This window comes from Globicephala melas, chromosome 10 (genome assembly GCF_963455315.2).
Source record: "Globicephala melas chromosome 10, mGloMel1.2, whole genome shotgun sequence".
In the NCBI taxonomy this organism is placed as follows: Eukaryota; Metazoa; Chordata; class Mammalia; order Artiodactyla; family Delphinidae; genus Globicephala; species Globicephala melas.
The window spans coordinates 37,808,346-37,832,641 of NC_083323.1; the positions used below are offsets into that span (position 1 = coordinate 37,808,346).

The 24,296-nt window shown below is 34.3% G+C and overlaps 2 protein-coding genes across 2 annotated transcripts in view; one reads left to right on the forward strand and one right to left on the reverse strand.

Annotated features, from left to right (window-relative positions):
- The window catches only part of LIN7A (lin-7 homolog A, crumbs cell polarity complex component), a 392,447-nt gene that overhangs the window by 335,245 nt on the left and 32,906 nt on the right, over nt 1-24,296 (forward strand). The gene's annotated exons all lie outside the window — the stretch shown is intronic.
- Nucleotides 1,230-24,296, reverse strand: part of PTPRQ (protein tyrosine phosphatase receptor type Q) — a 203,430-nt gene continuing 180,363 nt past the window's right edge. Inside the window, exons 39-45 of the mRNA XM_060306834.1 lie at nt 19,686-19,762; nt 13,290-13,424; nt 12,935-13,060; nt 11,974-12,122; nt 8,501-8,636; nt 2,652-2,775; nt 1,230-2,400 (exon numbers count right to left, since the gene is read on the reverse strand). Of these exons, the coding sequence (XP_060162817.1) occupies nt 2,363-2,400; nt 2,652-2,775; nt 8,501-8,636; nt 11,974-12,122; nt 12,935-13,060; nt 13,290-13,424; nt 19,686-19,762 (785 nt within the window). The 3' untranslated portion in view covers nt 1,230-2,362. The remainder of the gene's footprint in view (nt 2,401-2,651; nt 2,776-8,500; nt 8,637-11,973; nt 12,123-12,934; nt 13,061-13,289; nt 13,425-19,685; nt 19,763-24,296) is intronic.

Below are 24,296 nucleotides of genomic sequence, written 5' to 3' on the forward strand. Positions count from 1 at the left end.
AAGTTACAGATGTTCCTCGTTATTTTAATTTGCACTTAGTAGCCACCTATAAAAATTTGGCTGTGAACTAGCATTTTCACAATATAATTAAGAGAAAATTTAGTTAACATTAATATGTGTTTCAGTTCCATTTCAGTTACAGTTTTGTGGTATAGCTAGTGAGCTATACACATTTAACAGGTGCTTTGTTATGTTTTTGATAATGAAGACAATTCTTTTTTAACATGTTTCAAATAATTTCAGATGGAAATAAAATTATTCTGATCCTGTCTTTTAGAGATTTGCTATTCAGTGTATGGCCCGAGCTCAGGCAGCAATATTATTACTTGAGTACTTTCTAGAAATGAAGAATCTTAGGTGCTCTCCTGGACCTACTGAAGCAGAATCTGCATTCTGCCACAGTCTGCAGATGATCTGTATACACATTAAAGATTGATAAGCACTCTTTTAGAGGAGGCCTTATATTAAAACTTCTTTTATATGCACACACATGCATATACACACGGGTCAACTCTATTCTGTACTCTCTGTTTTATACAGATATTATAGAAAATGGACTGGCTTGTGGATTGAAGGATTTATTTTCTCACCATTTAATACATTTAAAAGTAGACTCACCAGTACTTTCCACAGGCTGTTATCTGTCTTCCCTGAATACAAAAACCCACATTAATAAGTACTGGCTTACCACTCATTTTCAATGACTGACACGTGAAGCAAACTGAAGACCTTGTCACTCAAACTTGAATCTTTCAGAGTTTTCATCATTTCTTATTGTTTTCTGTAACTTTCTATAGAGTAAACTTTTTGGTTGGAACATTAATGGATTGTATTTATTTACACACCCTTGCCATAAAAAACAGAAAGCAGGATTGCTTGTAAGACTAAAGGATTTAATTTCTTGCATAATAAATTCGATTTTAAAATTACTATCTTTGGATACCTTGGGAAATTATTATGTCTTAATTATTTATACCACATTATATTACTGTATTGTACTTATACTTCATTATGTTAAGATAATTATTAATTATATCTTAATATGTGATACAAAATCAAATTTATGTTTATAAGGACCTCTGAAATCATGCTGCAAAGTGACTCAGTTCCTTAAAATTCAATTTTATTGGCCATCACTTTTTCTATATGTATATTCCAGCAGAAATAAGTATAAGATATGATTCTTACCATAAAAGAAATAAAATAATTAATACTATTTTATGACCCTTAATTGAAATCTATGACAAAATAATTTCATATAGTTCAAAACTTACTTTGTACATTGTTACTGTCTAACAAAAAGGAGGGTGAATTATTTGCTTTTAAAAAAAATCTCTAATTTGCTACAGTCTGGTTAATTTCTTTGTGTTCAGTTCCACCTAATACACTCCTCAATAATCAACCTTGGGAAATGAAATAAAGACCGTTTTATGTAATCTATTCAGAAGTCTCTGGTTGGCACCACAGCAGCACATCATTGGTTTATGACCTTGTAACACATCACATTTTTATTACTGTTTTCACGCATTTCTGCTGAAGAAACCCTTCAAAATTGTTATTAGGTTGCATACATATCTAATGGACAAATACTGATACATTTAACTATGTATTCAAATATACAATATAGTGGTACAGCTTGTTCCTCAAAATGTACAAATGCAGACAGGCTACAAAAGTACTCGACAACTTCACATGAGCAATTGCACTGTTTAATTTTTCCTTTTGTTTTTCAAACTGAAGATTACAGTGCAATTGAAATAGCCCTAAGTGTACCCGAAGAGCTACTGTGTGTTGTATAAAGGCTAAGTAATCCCAGCAGTGTCAGGGGGTTACTGTTCAGCTGTTCGAGATCATGAGATGATATCTCAGCACTCATAAAACAGGGGATTCAAAACACAGGGGCATACATGGAAGTACAGATCATTATGACAGTCCTGGAAGTTATCCACGAGAAAAGTCAACACCCTGGAGGCCAAAATAACACTACTGAATCAACATTTACAACTTTTGTTCAAGATCAAATCCAATATGTAGGGAAAATTCACATTGAAACATTAACGTAAATATAATAATAATTTTATATTTGGCTCATTCCCAAAATATAGAAGGCTTCAAAAATCTCTGGGATATCTCTTCTTAAACATTTTACATGTATAATATTTATTCTGTACAAAACAGATAACTATCCTGAATTAGCTATTTCCTAGAACTATTCATAAAATGTCAGTCCATTTAGTAAGGCACAGTAAGGGAAGCATAGAGTTTTATTTAAGGTTGCACATTTCAATTCAGAAGAGTAAGGGGGTATTTTGGCCCCTGGGATTTGAAAATATCTTCCAGTTGTAATCTTTGGTCTGAATATTTACATGGTGGTTTCTTCCCATTCAAGCTCAACATCACCTATAACATAAAGTAACATGTCACAAGAGAGAATTGAAGTTAACAGTTCAAAAGATTTAAATGTTTCATGACAAAAATACAGTGTACCTGGAAAGGCTATTATCCTAACTTGGATTAGAGAGAAATTAAAGAATTGATATGTGTGCCAGCCAAGCTTCTAAAACATTTTCAACATACGGTTGTTATTAAATTAATGCTTCTGCTATAGGTGGTAAACTAGTAGTAAATTGATATACATTGCCTCTGTTTACCTTCCATGGTGTCCAAAGAGTCCATCTTTTGAAGTGCTGAATAGTTAACAAAACAGATGGGCTGATTACTTCCTTTACTTGATAAGAGATCCAGAACGCACTGATGTAAAAAGATATACTGTGCCTAGACACCAAAGAAAGGATGGTTAAATAAATGGACGGGGTAGGGATTTTCTTATATGGGGGCGGGGGGGGGGGCTATACTTTTACAGTGAAAAGTAATATTGAACTCAACGAATGTTAAATAGCTAAGTTAGAGGCACAGAATTTACCATGAATATAAATGATTTTTTATCATTTCAAACATAAGATTTGCTAAATTCCTGTGGCTTTTTGTAGTTTCCAGTTTTTAAAAATACTTGTCATTAAATACTAAGTGTTCATATGTTCTTTCTTTCTGTAATTTTAAAAAGTAGCAAATTATATTGTTTAAATTTGTTTATAAGTTTCCTTTTTCCTGTTAGGCATAATTGAGTAATTTTTCTTATAAATATTTTTCTTGTTAGAATGGCTGTTGGAATGCAGATACTAAATTTACTTTCAAAAGCTGTGACTGAGCATATCTACACACCATCAACATATTTAAAATATTTAACAATTCTGTTAATCACCCAACATTTGGCCTACTTAATGTCAAGGATCTGGTCTCTATTTGTAAATATAAGGCAGGACTCCGAACATTTCATCTAAAGTTAGGATGAAATTCAATACCATCTGGGTTCTTTAAGTTTATTCAATATAATTCAATAACCTGTTAGCATTTCTGGGTTTGGACTTTCCCAAAGGTAGTTAAGGTTACAGTCATAGAAAAGCACCCTCATTTTTACATAGGGAAGGTACCTGAAGTTAAAGGAATATAACCAAATGTTTAAGATTCACACACACACACACACAAACACACATACTGACAACTGATTTAAATAGAATGTCCTCTAAAGTGACCATCTTAAGAAATTATATTCATATCTATTGCTACTACACCTCAAAACCTTTTTGGAACTTCACTATTGAAACTGTCTCTAGAGATTGTTGGTCATTATTAGGAATACCTATTTCTTCGTGGATTACAAAATGTTTCCACACACATCTCATCACTGTCAGTTCTATGAGGACAGAACTCTGTCATATTCACTGCTCTATTCCCATTGTGTGTAATAGTGCCTGGAATGTGGTAGTTGCGTAATGAATGTTGACTTAGCCTCATTTAATTCTCACAGTTAGCAGATCTTTACCATTTCAGGACAGACTTGATTGGGGGAACATTCAGAAGTCATTAGGGATCAAGTTTGTGAGGTGGATGATCAAGTTACATAATTCAGTTTTGGTAAGAAATGAAGGATTGTTACAAGGTAATAAAAATTCTATTGAAATTGCTGTTAAATTTCTTCTCAGGGTAATTCCAAATGAGTATTTTAAAATATGCACTGCACAATGAATAACATTATTGACAGAAATAATATTGACATGGTATAATTTCTTTGAAAACAACAGTCATTTAAGTTTATGAGTTCTGGTATTTAAAAAAAAACACATTTGAATTTGAAGTCACATTTGATATGTGAAACTTCTAACTGTCCCAATCTCATCTTTCTCCACTGGAAAGAATGATGGGTGTAAACTCTGCCAGCAGGGCAGGCTGAGCTCCACAGGGCAGTACTACATTTTCCAAGATCCCTCTGCCGTGGTGTGTTATTGCCAGAGAGGCAGTGAAGAGTTCAGTTCCAGTTTCTACCCTAGATAGTCCTGTTACCTTAAGAATTAAACTTTTCTGATGTTCAGTTTCCTCATCTGGGGGATCAGGAAAGCTATGTTGTGAGATTTAAGGCCAGCCATGTATATATGTTGGTGGCAAAAAATTAGGCACCAAAAATATCTTATTCTTTTTTCTTCTACCTCAGGAGTTCACATCAGTCTATTTTCAAGAGAACCAGAGCAGAAAAGGGATTCATCCAGATTAATCCTTTTTTCAGGCAGGAATAGTAGCTCAGGATATTACCTCACTGCAGAGTATCTCTCAGAAAGCTCTTTCACATCTCCTGGGGCTGCTATGAACTGTGTTTTGGTAGACAGTGAAAGAACTTTAGGTTCTCTCCAGGGTCTGGGCCCTCTGGTGTCTTTTAGTGGTGATATATTGCTGAGGTTCCCACCTCCCCACCCCTGGCCATGGCCACTGTGTATGTGCTGAGACAGCATTCTTCACAGAAATTGGAATCATTCCCAAGTGCAAGAGAAGAAACTAAGAAACCACTCTTGTGCAAGGCAATGCTGGTTTATAAGGACTGGAGCCAAGGTGTGGTCATTTTCCTTTTTTTCATCACAGAGAAAAGACAGTAAAGAGCATAGCTTCCAGGAACAAAGTCCGGTGAAAGAGAGCTTTGGAGTACCACATTTTAAGCGAGGATCTGAGAATTGTGATTTATATCGTTTACAAAATGGAGGCTAATTATTTAGTAAACATGGATGTATCTTAATTTTATAACCTCTATGGAAGGGCTACCTATACTTTTTTTTAAATAAATTTACGTATTCATTTATTTAATTTTTTGCTACATTGGGTCTTTGCTGCTGCACAGGGGCTTTCTCTAGTTGCAGTGAGTGGGGGCTACTCTTTGTTGCGGGGTGCAGGCTTCTCATTGTGGTGGCTTCTCTTGTTGCAGAGCACAGGCTCTAGGTGCGCGGGCTTCAGTAGTTGTGGCACACGGGCTTCAGTAGTTGTGGCTCGCGGGCTCTAGAGCACAGGCTCAGTAGTTGTGGCACACGGGCTTAGTTGCTCCGCGGCATGTGGGATCTTCCCGGACCAGGGCTCGAACCCGTGTCGCCTGCATTGGCAGGCGGATTCTTAACCACTGCGCCACCAGGGAAACCCTATACTTTCCTTGAATATCGATGAAGATGTACTTATTTCAAACATGCCAACTAATATTCATGACTTCTACCTATTGATTCAGTAAGTGTTTATCAGGATTTTAACGAACTGCCACCTTTTTATCTTAAAAAGCGATCGGCACAACTATATTGTCAGACCTTTACTGCACGCTGGGCGTTTACTGCATGCTTGGTGCTTTAGATACCTTCTCTTACTTAATACTTACAATAGACTTGTGAAAAGTGTAACACAGCTATTTTACAAAAGAGAAATAACTCAGAGAGGTTCATTAAACAAAGTCACAAAGCCAGCAATTAGCAGGACTGGAATCTGAACTCAATTCTCTGACACCAAAATTCAGGCTCTTTTCATCCCCCTACCCAACCTGCAACATTTTCCTCTGGCTGGTTATTCCAGCATAATGTATGAAGTTTATAGCATATACTGAATACTAAATTGTGTGCAGTTATTCACAGGCATGCTTGAACACACTCTTTACAAAGTTTGGTTCCACAAAATTGTAGAGCATGACAAAATTCGACTTCTATAATTTGAAGACCGAATCTAGTCTCTACAAGGAAATATCCCAATCATTTGCACCCTCTAACCTATCCTAGAGAGCCAACCAATCTCGATCAATGCCAAGAACATTGATCACCAGTGCACATGTGTACACCCAGGGACATGGGAGGAAAATGCTAGCTATTTATTCTTGTTCTCAACTAAAAATAATTTGGTTTTAATAATCATTAATGGTCGTATTGATCTTGAAGCCCTTAAAAGATCTTTGGATAACAACCAGCTACATAATTGGTGGGGCCCACTACAAAATGAAAATACGAGTTTCCTTCCTTAAAAATTATTAAAGATTTTCAAAACAGTGTCAGCAAACATTAAATCGAGTGCAAGGCCCTTTTGAGCGTGGGGACCCGTGAGACTGCATAGGCTACATACCCATGAAGCCAAGCCTGGCCACAAGTTGAAGTCCATTTCTGAAGTTTCCTAAGGGAAGAGTGATACTTCACTCATGTGCTCCCTTTCAGCATATAAGGGAATGCACATGGATTACAGTACCTAGTTTTACCTAGCCATCACATAATTGAAGTGGCTTAAAAAGATTCCTACAAAGAGACTGTGGATTAAAGATAAGATCTGTCAGGCAAGCACCAATGAATGACAATAAAATGGCAGTGCTGACAGTTTTCATGCTCCTAGAATAACTGTCTTAGAGCCATGCTGTGAGGTGAAAGCAACAACAGTGTAATCAGATCTGACAAAAAGCTAGATCACTTTTTAAAAAAATTACAAAGAATTTAAAACATGCATTTAAAACCACTATTGAAACAATTATTTCCTGCTAAGTATTTATCTTTTGAAAATACCTTATGATAATATGAAGCCACCAGTATTAGCAAGGTTGTCAGAATTGCTTATTTGACCTTTATCTCATGTTTTTCAATTTCTTGTGTACGCTTTATAATTTACATAACTGCACAATCTACATTTTAAGAATAAATATATATGTATTGGAGTTGAATGCTCAAACATTTCTCCTGAAAGGGATGTGTGTTCCTAAAAGTTTGGATGTCTCTGGTCTAGAGCAGCATCTTCCTAAGAACATTAATGTTCCATGACATCATGGCATTATAGGTTTTGGGGTCAAAAAGTGTTCAAGGATTTCATAGTCATATAAGTCTGGGAAATGTCCACAAGGGCTCTGTATTTATAATTGTCAATGCACATTAGCATAGAGGCTGTAATTCTAAGAAATTCTTTCTCAAACTTATTTTAGCAAAGAGCCTGTTTTCTCACACCTTTAATGACTGTAAAGCCACTTGTGTTTTCTAGTAGGTACCCTGGAAAATACCGTTACAGAAGAACTGTATATTTATTATGAGACAAATCTCTCTGTAGCATAAAAATATCAATCCAAAGATATGACAGGAACATCCTATGTATTATAGTTAGACAGATTTGGGTTTGAATTTTAGCTCTGACCTTTAAATATCACTGAATTCTTGAACATCTGCTTCCCTACTTGTAAAGCAGAGACCATAATACCTAGTCTGTTGATTAGTTTCGTTGGCCCTGCCTTACAAATAAAGAATTAAATAAGATAATACATGTAAAGGATCTAGTATAATACTTGGAACCTACTAGACACTCAACAGGGTTTTTAGTTTCATTACCATTATACTGTATAATTTTTTTTACTTTTATTTTTTGCGGCACGCGGGCCTCCCACTGTTTTGGCCTCTCCCGTTGCGGAGCACAGGCTCTGGACCCGCAGGCTCAGCGGCTATGGCTCACGGGCCCAGCTGCTCCGCGGCATGTGGGATCCTCCCGGACCGGGGCACAAACCCGTGTCCCCTGCATCGGCAGGCAGACTCAACCACTGTGCCACCAGGGAAGCCCCCTACCGTATGATTTTTTTAATGACAAAAATCTATATTTTAAAAATATTTTTACGTCCAAACCAGAACAACAAAACAAACAACTCCCAGTTAGTTGGTTGATGACATGCTATAACAAACATAATTAATACTAATAATAAAAAGGGATAAATATGGACAAGTGAAATACATAGAAACCTGTAACAGTTAATAAACTTTTCCCAAATACAACTTCTAGCATGTTTACAAAAGAAATTAATTTGATTCATTTTCTAAGCTTCCCAAAGGCTAAAGACAAATCCATTTAATGAATTATTTTCTATATGCCTATCAGTATAAACAGGGTAGGATGAGTAGTCAGTAACAGTGCTGAAGGATAACTAGGGCATGTGGGTTTCGGTTCTCCTATAATCCCCATCAGCTGCCGTCCCCAAGACCCTGCCCCCACCCAGAGGTTTATAACGTAGGAAAAGAGAATGTCTGCTTTGCTAATATAGTTCAAGGCCATGTCTAACCAGATCACTGCCACTAAGATCCTTCCAGGCAGAAATTCTAGAGCTGATAACTGCTTGAAGTTTTAGATATCTTACCAGGTTTTGTACCATGCACATTCTTTCACTTCTCAGTTCAGCTACTAATCCATATATATCCACAAAATCATGATCATTTACATGTTGTGTTAAGTGGTCTAGAGCAATAAAAACTCCAGTTCTTCCAACTCCAGCACTGCAGGAAGAGTGAAATTACATGCAAATTATTCAGCAAAAAGCCTGTTTATGTTGATTGTGATGAAGGAAATAAACTATGATAGCAATAAATTATAAATAGTTTCTTTTGTTATTGAAGGTAGATTTTCTTTGGAGTTTCTTTGGATTTATATTGTTCCCAAGACTGTTTAGACAGAGCAAGATGATTATCGTTAAATACTCTGTCAAATATTTGAGTTTTTTTTTTTAACCAGTTGGACTTTCCCTGTTCTTTCATAATATTTTTAAGGGTTGTAGTTGGAGAAGTATGGGGAAGATTTTTAAAAGTCATTGAAAATTCTTAACCCCAGAAACTTTTTATTGAATATATTTTTGGTTACCAGTAGGAGTGCTAAACATGAAAAATGTCAACTGTAATATTTAGCCCATATAGTACTTCCTCTGCATCACATTGATAGATTCTCATGTGTTCTTTTCACCTTCCCTAGAATTTTCTTTTCCTTCCTATAGATAATAAAATTGGAAAGCTATTTCCTTTTAAGAAATTAGTTTAATACTGAAGGACAGGTATGTGCTCCATATAAACTGTTAATTGATAAACCTGACAGGATTGTTTCAGAAATTCCAATTAGAAAGACAAGACTCCTAGGTACTTAAATGGTTAATATAGGAAGTAAATCTGAAAAAAAAAAAAAAACATCATTTGAAAGGTCACCTAATCTTAAATGTCATTTTGAACATCACGAAACTGCCATCTTTGTAGGTGAAAAATATTCTAATGTCGACAATACCTATGATTCAACCTAAGAAATAGCATTACAACATGAATCTGATCACTATAACACAGACACGTGTATGCCCGAACAGAGTAATCAGTCATTACATCATTCAATATATTTTGAGTGTCAGACACTGTCCTAGGCATCTGCAGTACAGCAGTGAACATTATCAAGTCCCTGAACTTATGGAGCTTATATTCTAGAGGACGGAGAATGGTAGTCCACACAGCAAAGAAACATGCATAGGATATACCCAGCCGCAATAAGTGCTATGGAGAAAGATAAATTAGGTTAAGGAGATAAAAGGTGATAGGGTAGGACAGGGTCATTAGAGAAAGGTTCTCTGACAATGTGATATTTGAAAAGAAACTTGAGTAGGGTTAGGGAGTGTACCACCTGGGTACCTGGGAGAGGAGCATTCCAGCCTGAGGGCGCAGGAAGAGAACAGATCTGAGTGGGAGAGTGTTCTGTGTGTTCAAAGAAAAGCAAGGAGACCAGGGTGGAGAGAGTGTGTGAAGAGGTGATGGGGGGCAGGGATCAGAGTATTTGCTGTTGGGTTGGATGTGGAATGTAAGAGGAAGCAGAGAGTTGAAGATGAGTCTAGGGTTTCTGTACAAAGCAGAGTGGACTGCTGTTTACCAAGATGGGGATGAGAAGGAGGGAGTTTGGAGACTGAGCTAAGTGTTCTGTTTTGGACACATCAAATTTTCAGAATGTTGTGGTTAAACTGGAAGTTAAATGTATAAGTCTAAAGTTGAGGTGAGAAGTTGGGGTTGGAGGTAATCATTTAGTAGACAGTTTTAAAATGATATTTTAAAATGATTATTAATATAAGCATACTTTTTCTCTGGTCTCTTTTATGTATTTAAATCACAAAGGAGGAGACTACTCTTTTTGAGGCTACAAGAGAGATGGTACTTTTCTTTTTTAATGGATTTTTAAATCCACTGTTTTAATCCAGTGGCAGTGTATATGTAAAACATGGAGAAGCTGAAGGAAGCTTACTATCCGTTTTAATCATCAGTGATGCCAGTTTAAAATCAATCACTGACTTTATAAGCAAACTGTTATTCTATTTATACTATATACTGATCTGTTAAAAATTTTATATATATGGGGGGGATATGGAATTGGGAGGGTAAGAATGAGGCTTTTACTTTTAATTCTATATGCTTTTTAAATGTAAAAAAGATATCTCATAATGAGCAAGCATTTGTGTATTACTCTTACAATTTAAAAAATCTAAAATATTCCTGGAAGATGTAGACTCATTTAAATTACATGCTGAGTTTTTTCCTCTAAAAAAAAAAGTTTAAAAATTGAATGGATTAATATTTTCTTACATATTTAACCACATTAATTATAGTATATTCCCATTAGAATAGTTATCCATCAATTAATTTCTGGAATTATTATAATTAATAATAATGGGTTAAAAGATATTGTTACTTAAATTTTTTTATTGTAGCAAAAGATACATAACATAAAATTTACCATTTTAACCATATTTAAGTGCACAATTCAGTGGCATTAAGCACATTCAGTCTTGTGCAGCCAACACCACTCTGTTGCCAGAATATTTTCATCATCCCACACAGAAGCTATGTACCCGTTAAACAGTAACTCTCCATTTCTCTCTCTCCCAAGTCCCTAGTAACCACAATTCCAGTTTCTTGTCTCTTTGAATTTACCTCTTGTAGGTACCTCATGTAAGTGGAATCATAAAACAGTATATTATCACCCACTTTTTCTTTAATTTGCAAACTACAACTGTTGACGAAACTCATGTTGAGATTGACTTAGATATATCATGTTAGAAATCATAAATCATATCAATATGTCCAGAACTCTGAATTCTAAACAACTGTGAGTTTTATTTCTTTTTGCGGGGGAGTATTGGTATTTCAGTGGTATAAAATACCAGTGAAAATAAAGAGGGGAAAAAATCTTCATTTATGGTCACATTCTATTTATCATGTTCAAAAAGCTAGGTCAAAGAAAGATATTTGAATAGTTTGTAAAAACTCTGAATCATGCTTGGGTTGCTCACTTAATTTGATCTTTATTTTAAAGTTCATTTTCTTTATTCTTTGTAAGTCAAATCTAGAAACTTGCTTTTGCAAAAAAGTTTAAATTAGTATATTAGACTAATATCAGTTGAAATAATGAAGGATCAGATGTTTATTCGTAAAAATAAAAAAATCCTACATACCCACACTCATCCATTTGATGTGTAGCCACATCAAAAATGGGCTACAATTTTTTTGTTTTTAATTTGAAGGCCTTCGAGAGGTATAATCCAGTCAAGATTTCAGGAAAATTCCTGTACCAGGATATATATTTCCCTTGCTTTTAGACATAGTCATTACTCATTTTACCTCTGCCATCTAACCTTTTATAAAACTACATCTTGATTTGTTATAACCAGTAAAATATCTGAAAACTAAAAGCTGGATTGAATCTACATTAACATTCTGCCAGAAAATCAATGGTGTCGTGATAATAAAAAGGTCACACTGAGTTTCAGTACCATTTCTAGTGTTTCTAGTGTTCAGAGGTTCTAAAAATCTCTCTTACCTGCAGTGAACAACCATAGGTGTGGTGTCATGTGCTCTGCTTGCTCGAACCAACTTCACAAAGTGAACTAGAGGCGCACTGTTTTCAGGAACCCCATGCTCAGGCCAAGCAGTAAAGTTACACTGTCTAATGGTCATGCAATCCCCATGCTAGACAAAATGACATTAAAGAAACATGATAAGACAGCTGACTTGCCAGGTTTTCAAGGTGATCTTTTAAAATGACAATTTACCAAACAGAAGAAACTGTGTTTTCATAATTTCCTATAAGAGAAGCCTTCTACTATTGCTACAATAAAGAAAATTGCCTTTCTGTATGAATGCAAACAATGAGAAGGCTTGCAAGCAGATGATAATGTAGGGTATTTAAATTCAAATATAATGTAACGTTTTGTAACACCAGAGTAGTAGATTTTGAACAATTGTGACCTAACAACTTAAACACAATCACGAATTATTCACAACACAGGTATAGAGTATCTGATAATGTCAGAAAGTATAAAGATCCTTATATCATTTTCTGTGTTTATAGGCCTTTACGTTATATAAGTGGGATCCTATGCTATCGCTTCTGTATTGGTTCTGGATTAAACAGAAAATCCAGTTATTAGGATGTAGACAGAGATAAGTGATTTGGGAAATTCCTGTTTTAAATCAGATATTACAGTTTCTTTATAAAATAAGATAAACTTAGTGATCTAGTTGTTTCCTCCTTTTTCTTCCCCTGTCTACCTAAGAATCTGATATTAACTGGTTAATATGAACTTTATATAATTTGGAATTAAACACAGTGACGTAGATATTGAAGGCAGGTGCCAATTCAAAACTTCTATTTTGAAAATAATAGAAAAGCATTATTGAATATACAGGTATCAAGCAATATGTCTAGAAATTAATTTTACTTTAGACATTTAGAACATTCATATTTTATATCATGTTTGACTTCCCCTCCTTTTTTTTACCCTTTCAATTTTCAGATCTCTGATGGTCCAATCTATTTGAACATCCTCCATTAGCTTTGTAATCACTATATCTCCGAAGACAGTAACTGGTTTGTTGTCCTCTGGCCAATACTGATGGCATCTGATCTGTATTCAGAAAAGAGTCACCAGTCATAAGAACCATTGTTTTATATAGATACGTTTGTGTGTGTGTGTGTGTGTGTGTGTGTGTGTAAAATATCACAGTTATCACTGCTAAGATAAAACTGCTTTATAGATGTCCAAGTCATTGATGACTCAAAGTATTAGCTAAAATTGTCACACATATATTAACAGAATTGTAAAAGTTTTGTGAAAAGATTTTCAAATAACTTACCCGCCCTTTTTCAAAACACTGTGTTAGCATTACTAATGTTTTTGCTCTGGTTTCCCACACCATTCTCCAAAAATCCCCAACTGTTCCTGGTAATGGACCTTGAGTAGCAATAAATTCATTTGGACATAAGTAGCCCTAGAATGATATAATTATAACACTGCATCAATATTTACATATATATAGTATTTTTTAGTTTTTGAGCAACGTAAGAAAAACATACTAGTTTGAGATGACCTAATATTTTAAAATATTGTACATTTTTGAATGCTAAATAATAATAGTACTCAAAATTTCCAACATTAATTTTAACCTCACAATGTAATATACTATACAGCTAACTGTTCTTAAAATGTATTTCTAACTCTGAATAAAGCAGTAAAGACTAAAAAATAATAATACCACTTTACAGCAGACAATATGCTAAGCATCTTATAGTTACTATTTCAATTAATTTGTTTCTTATAAAAACCTTGAGAATTAGAACTATTATTATCCTCATTTTAGAGAGGAAGATACTGAAGCTAAGGAATGTGAAGTAATTTGTGGAAGATTTCACAGTTGGTAAGGTAGTCTGAGTCCAGAGCCAGCGCTCTTACCCATTCCACTAAGTTACTGTCATATATTTAAAGATTGTGCAGATATTTTCATACTCTTTCTCCAAGAAATTACTTATCTATGTAAACTATGGCATTAGTAATTATTCTCCAGAGCTCCAGACCAAGAGTAATGTGAATAATAAGAAGGTTCATTTAACTACTATAGGACCTGAGATTTGTCTCAACCCTATTATGATAGCTCTTGTAGATTTTATCAAGTTATTCTAAAACTCAGTCCATTCACCTGGAATGTAAGGATGCCACTTGAGTCATATCTGTGGATTTTTCTTAAAGAAAGGTACTGTATAAATAAAATATAGTAATGAAATTACATGTATTCCAAACATCAAAATATTTTGAGGAATGAGGATTAAAGGTGAATTTTATTTTTAAATTGGAATTGTCTCAGTAGCCAGAGAATATAGTATTACACTGAATAAATATACATTTTAAAGTTCAAGGGGCCCTAAAATCTAATCCAACCAGTGTATTTTACTCTAAAGAATAATGAGCTACTTGAGGTGATTTTCCCAAAATCACCCAGTGACAGTGTCTGGTATAAAACCTTGAGTCTCTTAAATAAACTATATGCTAAAGCATTTCTATGTTTCCAGTCTCAGTTGAAATATATAATTATTTTACATTGTAAAGGTTTTTTTTTTAGGTTAAAAAAGTAATATATAGTCAGTGTAGAATGTTTGGAAAATTCAGAAAAATACATAATAGAATGTGGAATTAATCTGTAATCTCACTGTCCATAATGAAGCACCATTAATATTTTAGTCACTTTCTCTGCAGACTTTTAAAATATGCACATTCCTCCATTCAGATAATATTTATGAAGGTCTACTGTGTGTCAGGCACTATTCTAGGAGCTGAGGATTCATCACTGACTAAAATTCCTACTCTCATTTATCTTATATTCTAGTTAGGGGAAATAGACATCAAGCCTATTAATAAGTCTATTAAATAAACAATTTACATAGAGTTTTTAAAAGTGATGTGTTGTGAGAGAGAGTTTTCAGAAAATAGGGTGTTCAGAAAAGACTCATGGGTGAAATCTGAGGAAAGAACTGAAGCAGAAAGGGGGTAATCCCTTCAAGATCTGAAGGAAAAGTGTTCCAGGTAGAAAGTCAAGTATAACAGCATTAAAGGAGAGATGTGTCTGGAATGTTCTAAGAACAGCAAGTGGCTGGAATGAGGGGGACAGTAATAGAAGGTGACGTCGGAAAGAACAAGGGAGGGAGGACAATGGTGCTTTAGGTCCTAGAGTAGGTAATTATAAGATCTTGGATTTTACTCTGAATGATATGGAAAGCCTTTGAAAGATTTTGAACATACAGAGTATATGGTTTAAGAGTTTCATCCTGGTTTCTGTAAGACAAGCTGATATGGTTTAAAGGAGAAAGGAGGGAGAGTAGTTAGAAGGTTATTGCAACAATCCAACCAAGGGTTAGTTTGGGCGATAGCAGTGGGGATTGTGAGAAGTGATAAAATCTGGATAAATTCTGAAGACAGAGCCAAGAGAATTTGCTTATGGATTGGATACTGGGTATAAGAAAAATAGAGAAGTCAATAATGATTCCAAATGAAGATGGGGAAAACTTCAGGAAGAGCAGACTTAAAAAAATTTTTTTTTTTTACTTAAGTATAGTTGATTTGCAATGTTGTATTAGTTTCTGGTGTAAAGCAAAGTGATTCAGTTATACATATATAATATATATTCTTTTTCATATTCTTTTCCATTATGGTTTATTGCAGGATATTGAATATCATTCCCTGTGCTATACAGTAAGACCTTGTTGTTGTTTATCTGTTTTATAGATAGTACTTTATATCTGCTAATCCTGAACGCCTAATTTATCTGTCCCCTACCCCCTTTCCCCTTGGGTAACCATAAATTTGCTTTCTATGTCTGTGAGTCTGTTTCTGTTTCATTTGTATCATATTTTAGATTGCACGTATAAGTGATATCATATGGTATTTCTGTCTTTTTCTTTTTCTGACTTACTTCACTTAGTATGACAATCTCTGGGTCCATCTATGTTGCTGCAAATAGCTTTATTTCATTCTTTTTTAATGGTTGAGTAATATTCCTATGTATATATACACCATATCTTTATCCGTTCACCTGTCGATGGACATGTAGGTGGCTTCCATGTCTTGGTTATTGTAAATAGTGCTGCTGTGAACATTGGGGTGCAAGTACCTTTTTGAATTAGAGTTTTCTCCAGATATATGCTCAGGAGTGGGATTGCTGGGTCATATGGTAACTCTATTTTTAGTTTTTTAAGGAAGCTCCATACTGTTTTCCATAGTGGCGGCACCAATTTACATTCCCACCAACAATGTAGTGGGTTCCCTTTTCTCCACACCCAGGATAAGCAGGTTAAAAGGAAAATCAAGAATTCATGATGGAAATATTAAACTTGAAATTTCTTTTGGATATTCAAGTGGCAATGTCATGAAGGCAACTGAGTATATGAGCTTGGAATTCAGAAAGAAGTCCAAACTAGAGACATAATTTCAAAGTAGTTAGCAAATAGATCTTACTTAAAATCACAAGAATGGTTGAGATTGTCAAAGAAATGAGTTTGGAAAGAAACAGTAAATTCAAGGATTGGGCTGTAGATAATTTCAGTGTTTGGTGGCCAAGGAGATAAGAGAGAACCAACGAGACTGAGATGGAAGTGTCAAAGCTGTAGATGGAAAATCGAGAGAATGATGTCCTGGAAGCGTTTTAAGGGTGAGGACAATTAACTGTAATTGATCAATTTATAAAATGTTTCTCCTAGTTATTTGCATTTCCCTTTTTCAGGGATTCAGTGTCCTTTGGTACTATAATCTTCTACCAGAGTAGACGAAATCTGATGTTTCTGATACGATTACAGCTCCTTTGCATCATAGCCTTTAATCTTCAGTCTCCAGCTATGGTAAAAGCTATCCTCAAATTGAAGTAATTTCAGGCATCTCAGGTTGACAGGAGAGATAATTTGGGGTGGTGGGTTGGGGGCTTGTCCCATTACATAATGTTCTTATTGTTAGCTTTCTTGAAAACATTCCTAAAGTCATGTGTACAATTAGTGGTTGTTTACAAGGATGCAGTATCTATTTTCCTCCCTACCTCTCTCCCACCGTCCATCCTTAATCAACATTTTTCAGGCTCTCTTTGAGTCCTAGCTTCAGGAGCACAATTCCCAAGAAGAGCCAAGGGCAGAGAGATAAACATACAGTAATCTAATTACAGACCCAGGACCGGAGTTCCCAGTCTTAAAGTACATCCTTCAGACCACCTACTGGTCTTCCCTTTTCCCTTCTCCAGACTTCACTTTTTCTTTTCCATCTAAACACTAGTTATTTTGCTTTTTCTCTACCTTGCTCTATAGTTCTTTTCCCTTTTCCTCCAGCTTCCAAAGAAATAGGAATTCAGAGTCCATTTGTAGATGGCCTTTGTCTTTTGCTCCTGGAACAAGTGTTCATGAACTTTCAGATAGAGGTGCCATGGAACAAAAGTGGGGAGTTGGGAGAAACTGAGGCATCAAACATTCATTCTGAGAAATCTTCACTATTTCTGAGGTGAAGACTGCCTGAATTTGGGGATAGAGAAGTGAGAGGCCACTATGGTATTATGACTTTGTCTATTTCCATCTGTTCCTGACATCCCAGGCGAAGGAGATACCCCCAGAAGTAAAAGCAATACAGCATACTGCCCACTCCAATACTGAAACCTGCCTTGATATAAAGTGCTTTCCATCTGGGCCTGCTTACCATGTAGCTCAGTAATGATTACGCATCTCATTACATATGGGTCATAGTGAATTTGTTGTAAAATTTATTATATTACAACATCACTTGACCACAGCAGAACATATATATATGTATTAATGTACTCAGATTTAGTTTATTGCTCATCCTGTATTGTGATCTTCTTATGGTTGTCTCCTGACAACTTATAATATTTAGAGGGAACACTGGGGGTTCATGAATATTCCTTTGTTTATGTGTGGTTCAGTTATACTTCCTAAAACTGTCTGGTTGCCTTCCTAATCATATTCATAACCTATACTGTCATCCCATAACTGGTTGAACATTATAGGATACAAGCTATTCATTTGTATCTACTTATTGGTGAATAAAAATGATACGAATTAATAGATCACTGATACAACAATTTGTTCTTGCTCTGTTCTATGGTATCATAAAATATATGATCATTGTTTAAATTTAAATATCTAAATGTATATATGCCTCATTCCACAAATCAAAGTAAAACTTCTACATGCTATATTGTTTAGGATACAATTAAAATTGGTAAGCACAAGATTTCACCAAAATCTTTAGAAAAGAATTACATTTTCAGGGAAATCAATGATTTGATAAATGAATAAAATATACCATCACAACAGTAAATTTGGGTTTTCTTCAAAATAGATTTAAAGTTCTAGCATAAAAATGGGATGAAATTCAAAGGATGACTTATTAACCTCTGCAACCCCCCCGTCACTTCTCCTATTAAGAAATCTTAAATGCTCCCATTGTTCACTTATTTCACAATAAGATTCAATATGTAATTGTAATTTTGGAGTAATTATCAACGAATATAAAATTCAGGATGAATTCTTCTTTTCCCCCTTAACAGAGTCTTGGGGAGAATGGGACATAGGACAGGTTATGTTTGATGTTGGGGAAAGGATGGAGCATCACATAAGCAGAGCCCCAGTGGGACCAAATGAAATGGCAGGCCTGGATGAGAAGACTGAATAAGGAAAAAATAAAACACCAGTGGGAGTGTGGGCAGTAGAAGGAACCTTCAGGTATCTGTAGAGTCATGATAAGAAGCATAGTTAACCTTGGTATGTATTAGAATTGAAGTCAGTGGTGAAAATGTAAGGGAACATATGTTGTTTTTATAAAACAACTGTGTATTTGAGTAGTTCAGTGATGGAATCATCTGCCTTAAGGAGGAAATAGGTGAATCAATGCCAAGATAGGCTAATATCTAATTACAAGTAATTTTTCAGAAAGATTTCCTGGGTGAAGGGTTGGATTAAATAACCACAAAAGCAGTTCCTACTCTCGGATTTCGTGATTGTGTCAACCCAAGTGGAGGTCTTGGGTGCATCTAAGGTTTCTGTGTACCTATGATAGTGGTGAGCATTGAGAGAACAAAAGAGCCATGGAGAAGGAGAGGGAGAGATCCTTAAAACACTTTGGTTTATTCAACTTTCAATCCAATGCAGCAAGCATTTATTATCTGTGATGTGCAACATAGTATACTAGGCATGTCACAGTTCACCCCATGTTGGTTCACTTAAGATATGCTTGTTGAGTAGCTACAATGGAGTGCACGTTCTGTAAGTAGCTGAGGATGAAAAGAACAAGGCATCATAGTTCCCTAGAAGGACTGAAAATCTAGAAGGGAGGAAGAGCATAATAGGTTTTTATATTATATGGACATGACTGTACATATGACTAATTTTTCTTTGAAAGAGAGGTTGGCCGACCTCATTGTGTACAGAGAATATTCTGACAAACGTAGGAAATAGTGGAAAGACCAGGGGATATGTAGCTAGAAGTTGTACGTCTGCCACTTATTAGTGAAATGATCGTTGGGTAAATTGCAATCTCTGTTTGGAGCCTCCGTTTCCCCATGTATAAAATAGGGATACATAATGTTGTTGTAAGGAACTGGTACATTAAATTCATAGAGGTTGTAATGATTTTCTTGTTTTAAATAGCTTGAAGAGTAATACTGCAGTATTTATGTTTTATAAAAATATATATAAAAATAGCAACTTACAGAAACATAGCTGGCATTAATATAATCCGATCCTGGAATACTGGCATCAGCTATCAGTTTCACTCTGTTATTGTTATCTAGAAGAAAATATAAGAAATTAATGCTAATTCACTTTGCTACTTTCTTACTATAGCAGTATAGAAAGAAGTTCATGATATAACATCAAAAATTATAGACGGCTGTAAAATTTTAAATAGAAATTCCCTCTTATTCCATATTTCCACTACCCAGAGACAATGACTATTAATATGTTCTTGTATTTATTTCCAGGATTTTCTATATATATTCATATAAAATTGACCACAAGTGGGCAATATACACACTATTCTGCAAAAATTTATTTACCTGTATCTTTCCATATTAGCATAAACAACAACATCTAGCTCATTACTTTAAAAAGCCATATAGTATTTCAGTGCTTGAATATAACATACTTATTTAGCTCTTTAGGGTGATTTAAACTCATCTCATTTTGTTATTATAAAAAGCTGAATAAATATAACTGGACTTTTTGCACATATGTAGGAGTCTATTTGTAGAATACATTACCAGCAGTAAAATTCCCAAATCATATTGTGCATCTCAAATTTTGAAAGATACTGACAAATTGTTCTCAAGTTATATCATATCACTCTGAACAAAAGTGCTTGAACAGTTTGAACAACTTTCCTCTTAACTTTCACTGCCATATTATTAAACATTTTAATTTATGACCTTTTGATAGTTACAAATTGATGTCTCCTAATATTTATATTTTCTTAAATATGAGTGAAATTGAGCTTCTTTGCTTATGCCTTGGCCATTTTAAATACATTTTCTATTAATTACATTTTCATATGATACTATTTTTCTAAAAATATACTAAGAATGTTTTACATGTATTGAATTTTTCTTTTAGTTTGTCATTTGTCTTTGCCTCTATCTATTAATCAGTTTATCTGCTAGCTACCTTGCCATAGATAAAATTTATATATTTTGTAATCAAATTTCTCATTATTTTTCATTATGGCTTCACTGTGGCTTCTTGTGTGATATATACAAAGGTCTTTGTCACACCAATATTCTTATTTTCACAAACTCATTCATAGTTCCTTCTGGGACGTTAATAGGGTTTTCTGCTTTTGTTTTAAATATTTTGATTTTTGATCCATTGGGCTTTTTTTTCTTTTGAAACAGAATGAGGTAAAATCTACCTTTATTGTTTGTTTGTTAACATTTGGAACAACAAATAGTCCATCCTTACTCCCTTGTTCAAAACACCACTTTTATCACACACTAGTTTTCTCTATGTGTTTAGGTCTATTTCTGGACCATTTATACTCTTCCCTTAATTTATCTGCCTATTCTTTCTTTAATACCAAACTTTTAATTATTATTTTTTAGACTTTTAAGGTATGGCAAAATTAGATAACCTTTACACATTACTTTTCTTCAAAGAAAAGTATCAAAAATTATTTTTTCCTGAGAATTTTTACCGAGTTGGTATTATAATTGAAATGTCCAGTGCTAATTTTCACTAGACAAGGGAATGATATCTATTACTATTACTACTTATCTATTACTACTTAATTATTTTGAAGGTTTTTTGTTTGTTTTGTTTTGTTTTTAATCTTAATGGGAAGGCACTCAGTATTGAAGGAAAAATAGGTAAATGTGGGTTTGTGTTTGAATTACAGATGATCTATCTACCATTTATGGCACTGGGTGAATTGCTTAACTTCTCTGTTCCTTTGTTACCTCAGCTATAATATATAGTTATAATATTTATTTTGTAGAATCCTCTGAGGAAAACTTATACGAAAGCTTATAGAACTCATAAAGCTGTATAGAACACAAAACACGTTCTTATGTTCTTAAAATTAAGCACGTTGTATGTTAAATGACTTTGCTGTACCAATAGTAATCATAATGACCTGACCAATGTGTTTGAATCTAAAGAAGGTGGATTGTTCAAGCAAATTTATGTGAATGATTTATATCCCAAAGATTTTGAATTTGGTATGATCTGCCTATTTTAATGACATTGTGGCCAGTCATGTAACTAAGGAAGGGAAGCCATCAGGTTTCTATTCACTCGATATGCCTGCTTATAACTGAGTCAACAGCAAGCTAAACTTTTCTTCATGGTATTGGAACACTTCTGAAGGTCACAGTGTCCTGTCAAAGAGAGACTTGGAAATCTCTTCTGCACGCATTTGCTGCTAATTCTAGTATCTTAAAACCCTGTAAGCTAATATCTTCTAAAATGCACTGTGATATTTGAAATTCTACTTCCTACATTACTCAGGGGAAACAATGAATCTCACTTAGCTGGCTCAAGCTAAAATTCAGACTCTTATTAAATGAATTCACTCTCTACGGGAGAAAAAAAACATTTCAGCTTTATGGCTTCTCTGCAAGCACAATGGGAGAATGTATTTAGTTTAAACATTTCGTTTTCTTGTTCCACGTATATGTGGGCAGGGGCGAGGGTCTGTTTGTCCATATAGGCAGAAGTGAGTTTATAGCTTGTCTTCCAACTGAGGTTAGGGAAGTAGGTTTATCATCTCCAGACCGTAGACTCTAAGGGCCTGTTACTAAATTTTTTTCACCCAGAAAGTTAGAGGCTTTTAAAAATGAGCAGTCTATTGATTACTAACAATCATAAGAACTAATATTTAGGAGAGCTTCCTGTGTTCTGGTATTGGGCAAAGTGATTTACATGGTTATTTCATCTACTCCTGAAAGTTAAGAGGTCGACACCACTAAATAATATGTCCAGTCACTAAAGTAGTTAGTAGGTAAACAGAACTGCAGCCCAGGAAGTTTGATTAGAGCCCACATGGTTTTAGTCATTTTACTATACAGCAGGCAGTATGTATTAGTTGAACTAATAAATTATTCTAATAATATTCTTGAAAAATATAACATTCTTCCTAATAAAATTATTTCTTATAGGACCTCCAACTCTTTAAGAGGACACTTAAGAAAAAGCTTTCCCCTAAAAATCCATTAAAGGATATTGGATGTGGATGTAGTATATTATTAGAAAAATTACCATAAGTTTTCTGTACAGAAATCAAGAAGAAAGCAGAATACAATTGGACATTATCCATTTGACTCTAGAAAAGGCGAAAAACATGCATGCAAAGCTTTTAATATTCCAAAACGTCCTTGGTTTACAACATAATTCCATCACTAGTTATTTTTTGTCTTAGCTTTAGATATCTGGATAATCTTACCCCTCAGTTCTTGTTGTTTTAAGGATGTCTGTTTAGTTATATTGACCACTCGTATTCACTTCTTATGCTGTAAGAGCTAGCAAGCTAGCATTATGTGACTTTTCCTATGGCCATATGTGAACCCAGAAAATAATGCACTGAGATCTTAATAATAAAAGATTGAAATGACACATTTTTTAAAATGTCTGACATATCTAATTTTTATATATATTTTTAAGTCGGATACTCTTTAGTCTTTGGAAATAAGTTAGATATATTTGATTTACTTATATATAGTGATACACATTACTTCAGCCAAATACACAACTGTAAATAAATATTAAATATTCCACAGTAACTGTCCTTCAGTCACACTATAGTACTTGTTTTCACAGAATATCACTAAGTAATCATGAAGCAGAGAGTCTGAAGGAAATTTAGGTATAGATGAATATAAAAACATGAGAATTTCCGTATCTCTTAAATTTATGATGCATCCAACTCAAGTTAACTCTCTGAAAGGGAAAACAAAAGGACTTATTAAGAAAGGTCATGCCACAGGAATTGAGAGATGTAACACTAACATTCCTTATTTCCTACAATGATGTCTTATTTGTCAACTTACTCTTAAAGTCATTTACCTTTGATTTGTTTTGTTCCGGGAAGGATTTTAGGCGATTAAAGCTATTTGTATTTTCATCCTTTTCTAATTCTTGGGAATTAACAGATTCCGTTAGATTACTACCTGCTATATCATGTTTCCCTAAATTTGTTTACTTCATGCCTCTAGTTCTAGAATAACAGAATATGGTCCATTTCTTCCTATCCATATCCTTATGATTTTACATTCTGTGATTACACCCTTCTTTAAGTCTATGTCTTTCTAGACAGAAGAGTTCAATTTATATATATATATATATGGAAGTTTCCCCAATACAGTTTTGAAAAGGCATAGAACATAGAAAAATATATATATACTAACTCTAAAATTAGGAATATTTTAAAACTCTAGATTTTGAAACAATACTGATTATTTCAGAGCTTAACAAATACCACTTTTTAATTTCATATATAAAAATGTATTGAATCAGAATATAGTTAGTAGGAATATCTGTTGAAAAAAATATATCAAACATATAGCTATTACTAGCAGAGGAATGTTATTTTTTTTCACATCACTGCTAAGTCTTAAAGCAATAATATGGTTTTTTATTTCACATCAGTAGACATTCTTTTTAATGACATAAGGAATAATAACAGTGTACCATGTAAGATGGTTTTTCTTATTGACTGAAAAATGAAGCCATGTTCACTGTGGTAAGGCACAAGCCCACCTCCTTTGTAAAACCAATCCTGGTAAGCATACCTTTACTCTGATCTTCAGTGAATATTTTGCAATGCATTTTTTATA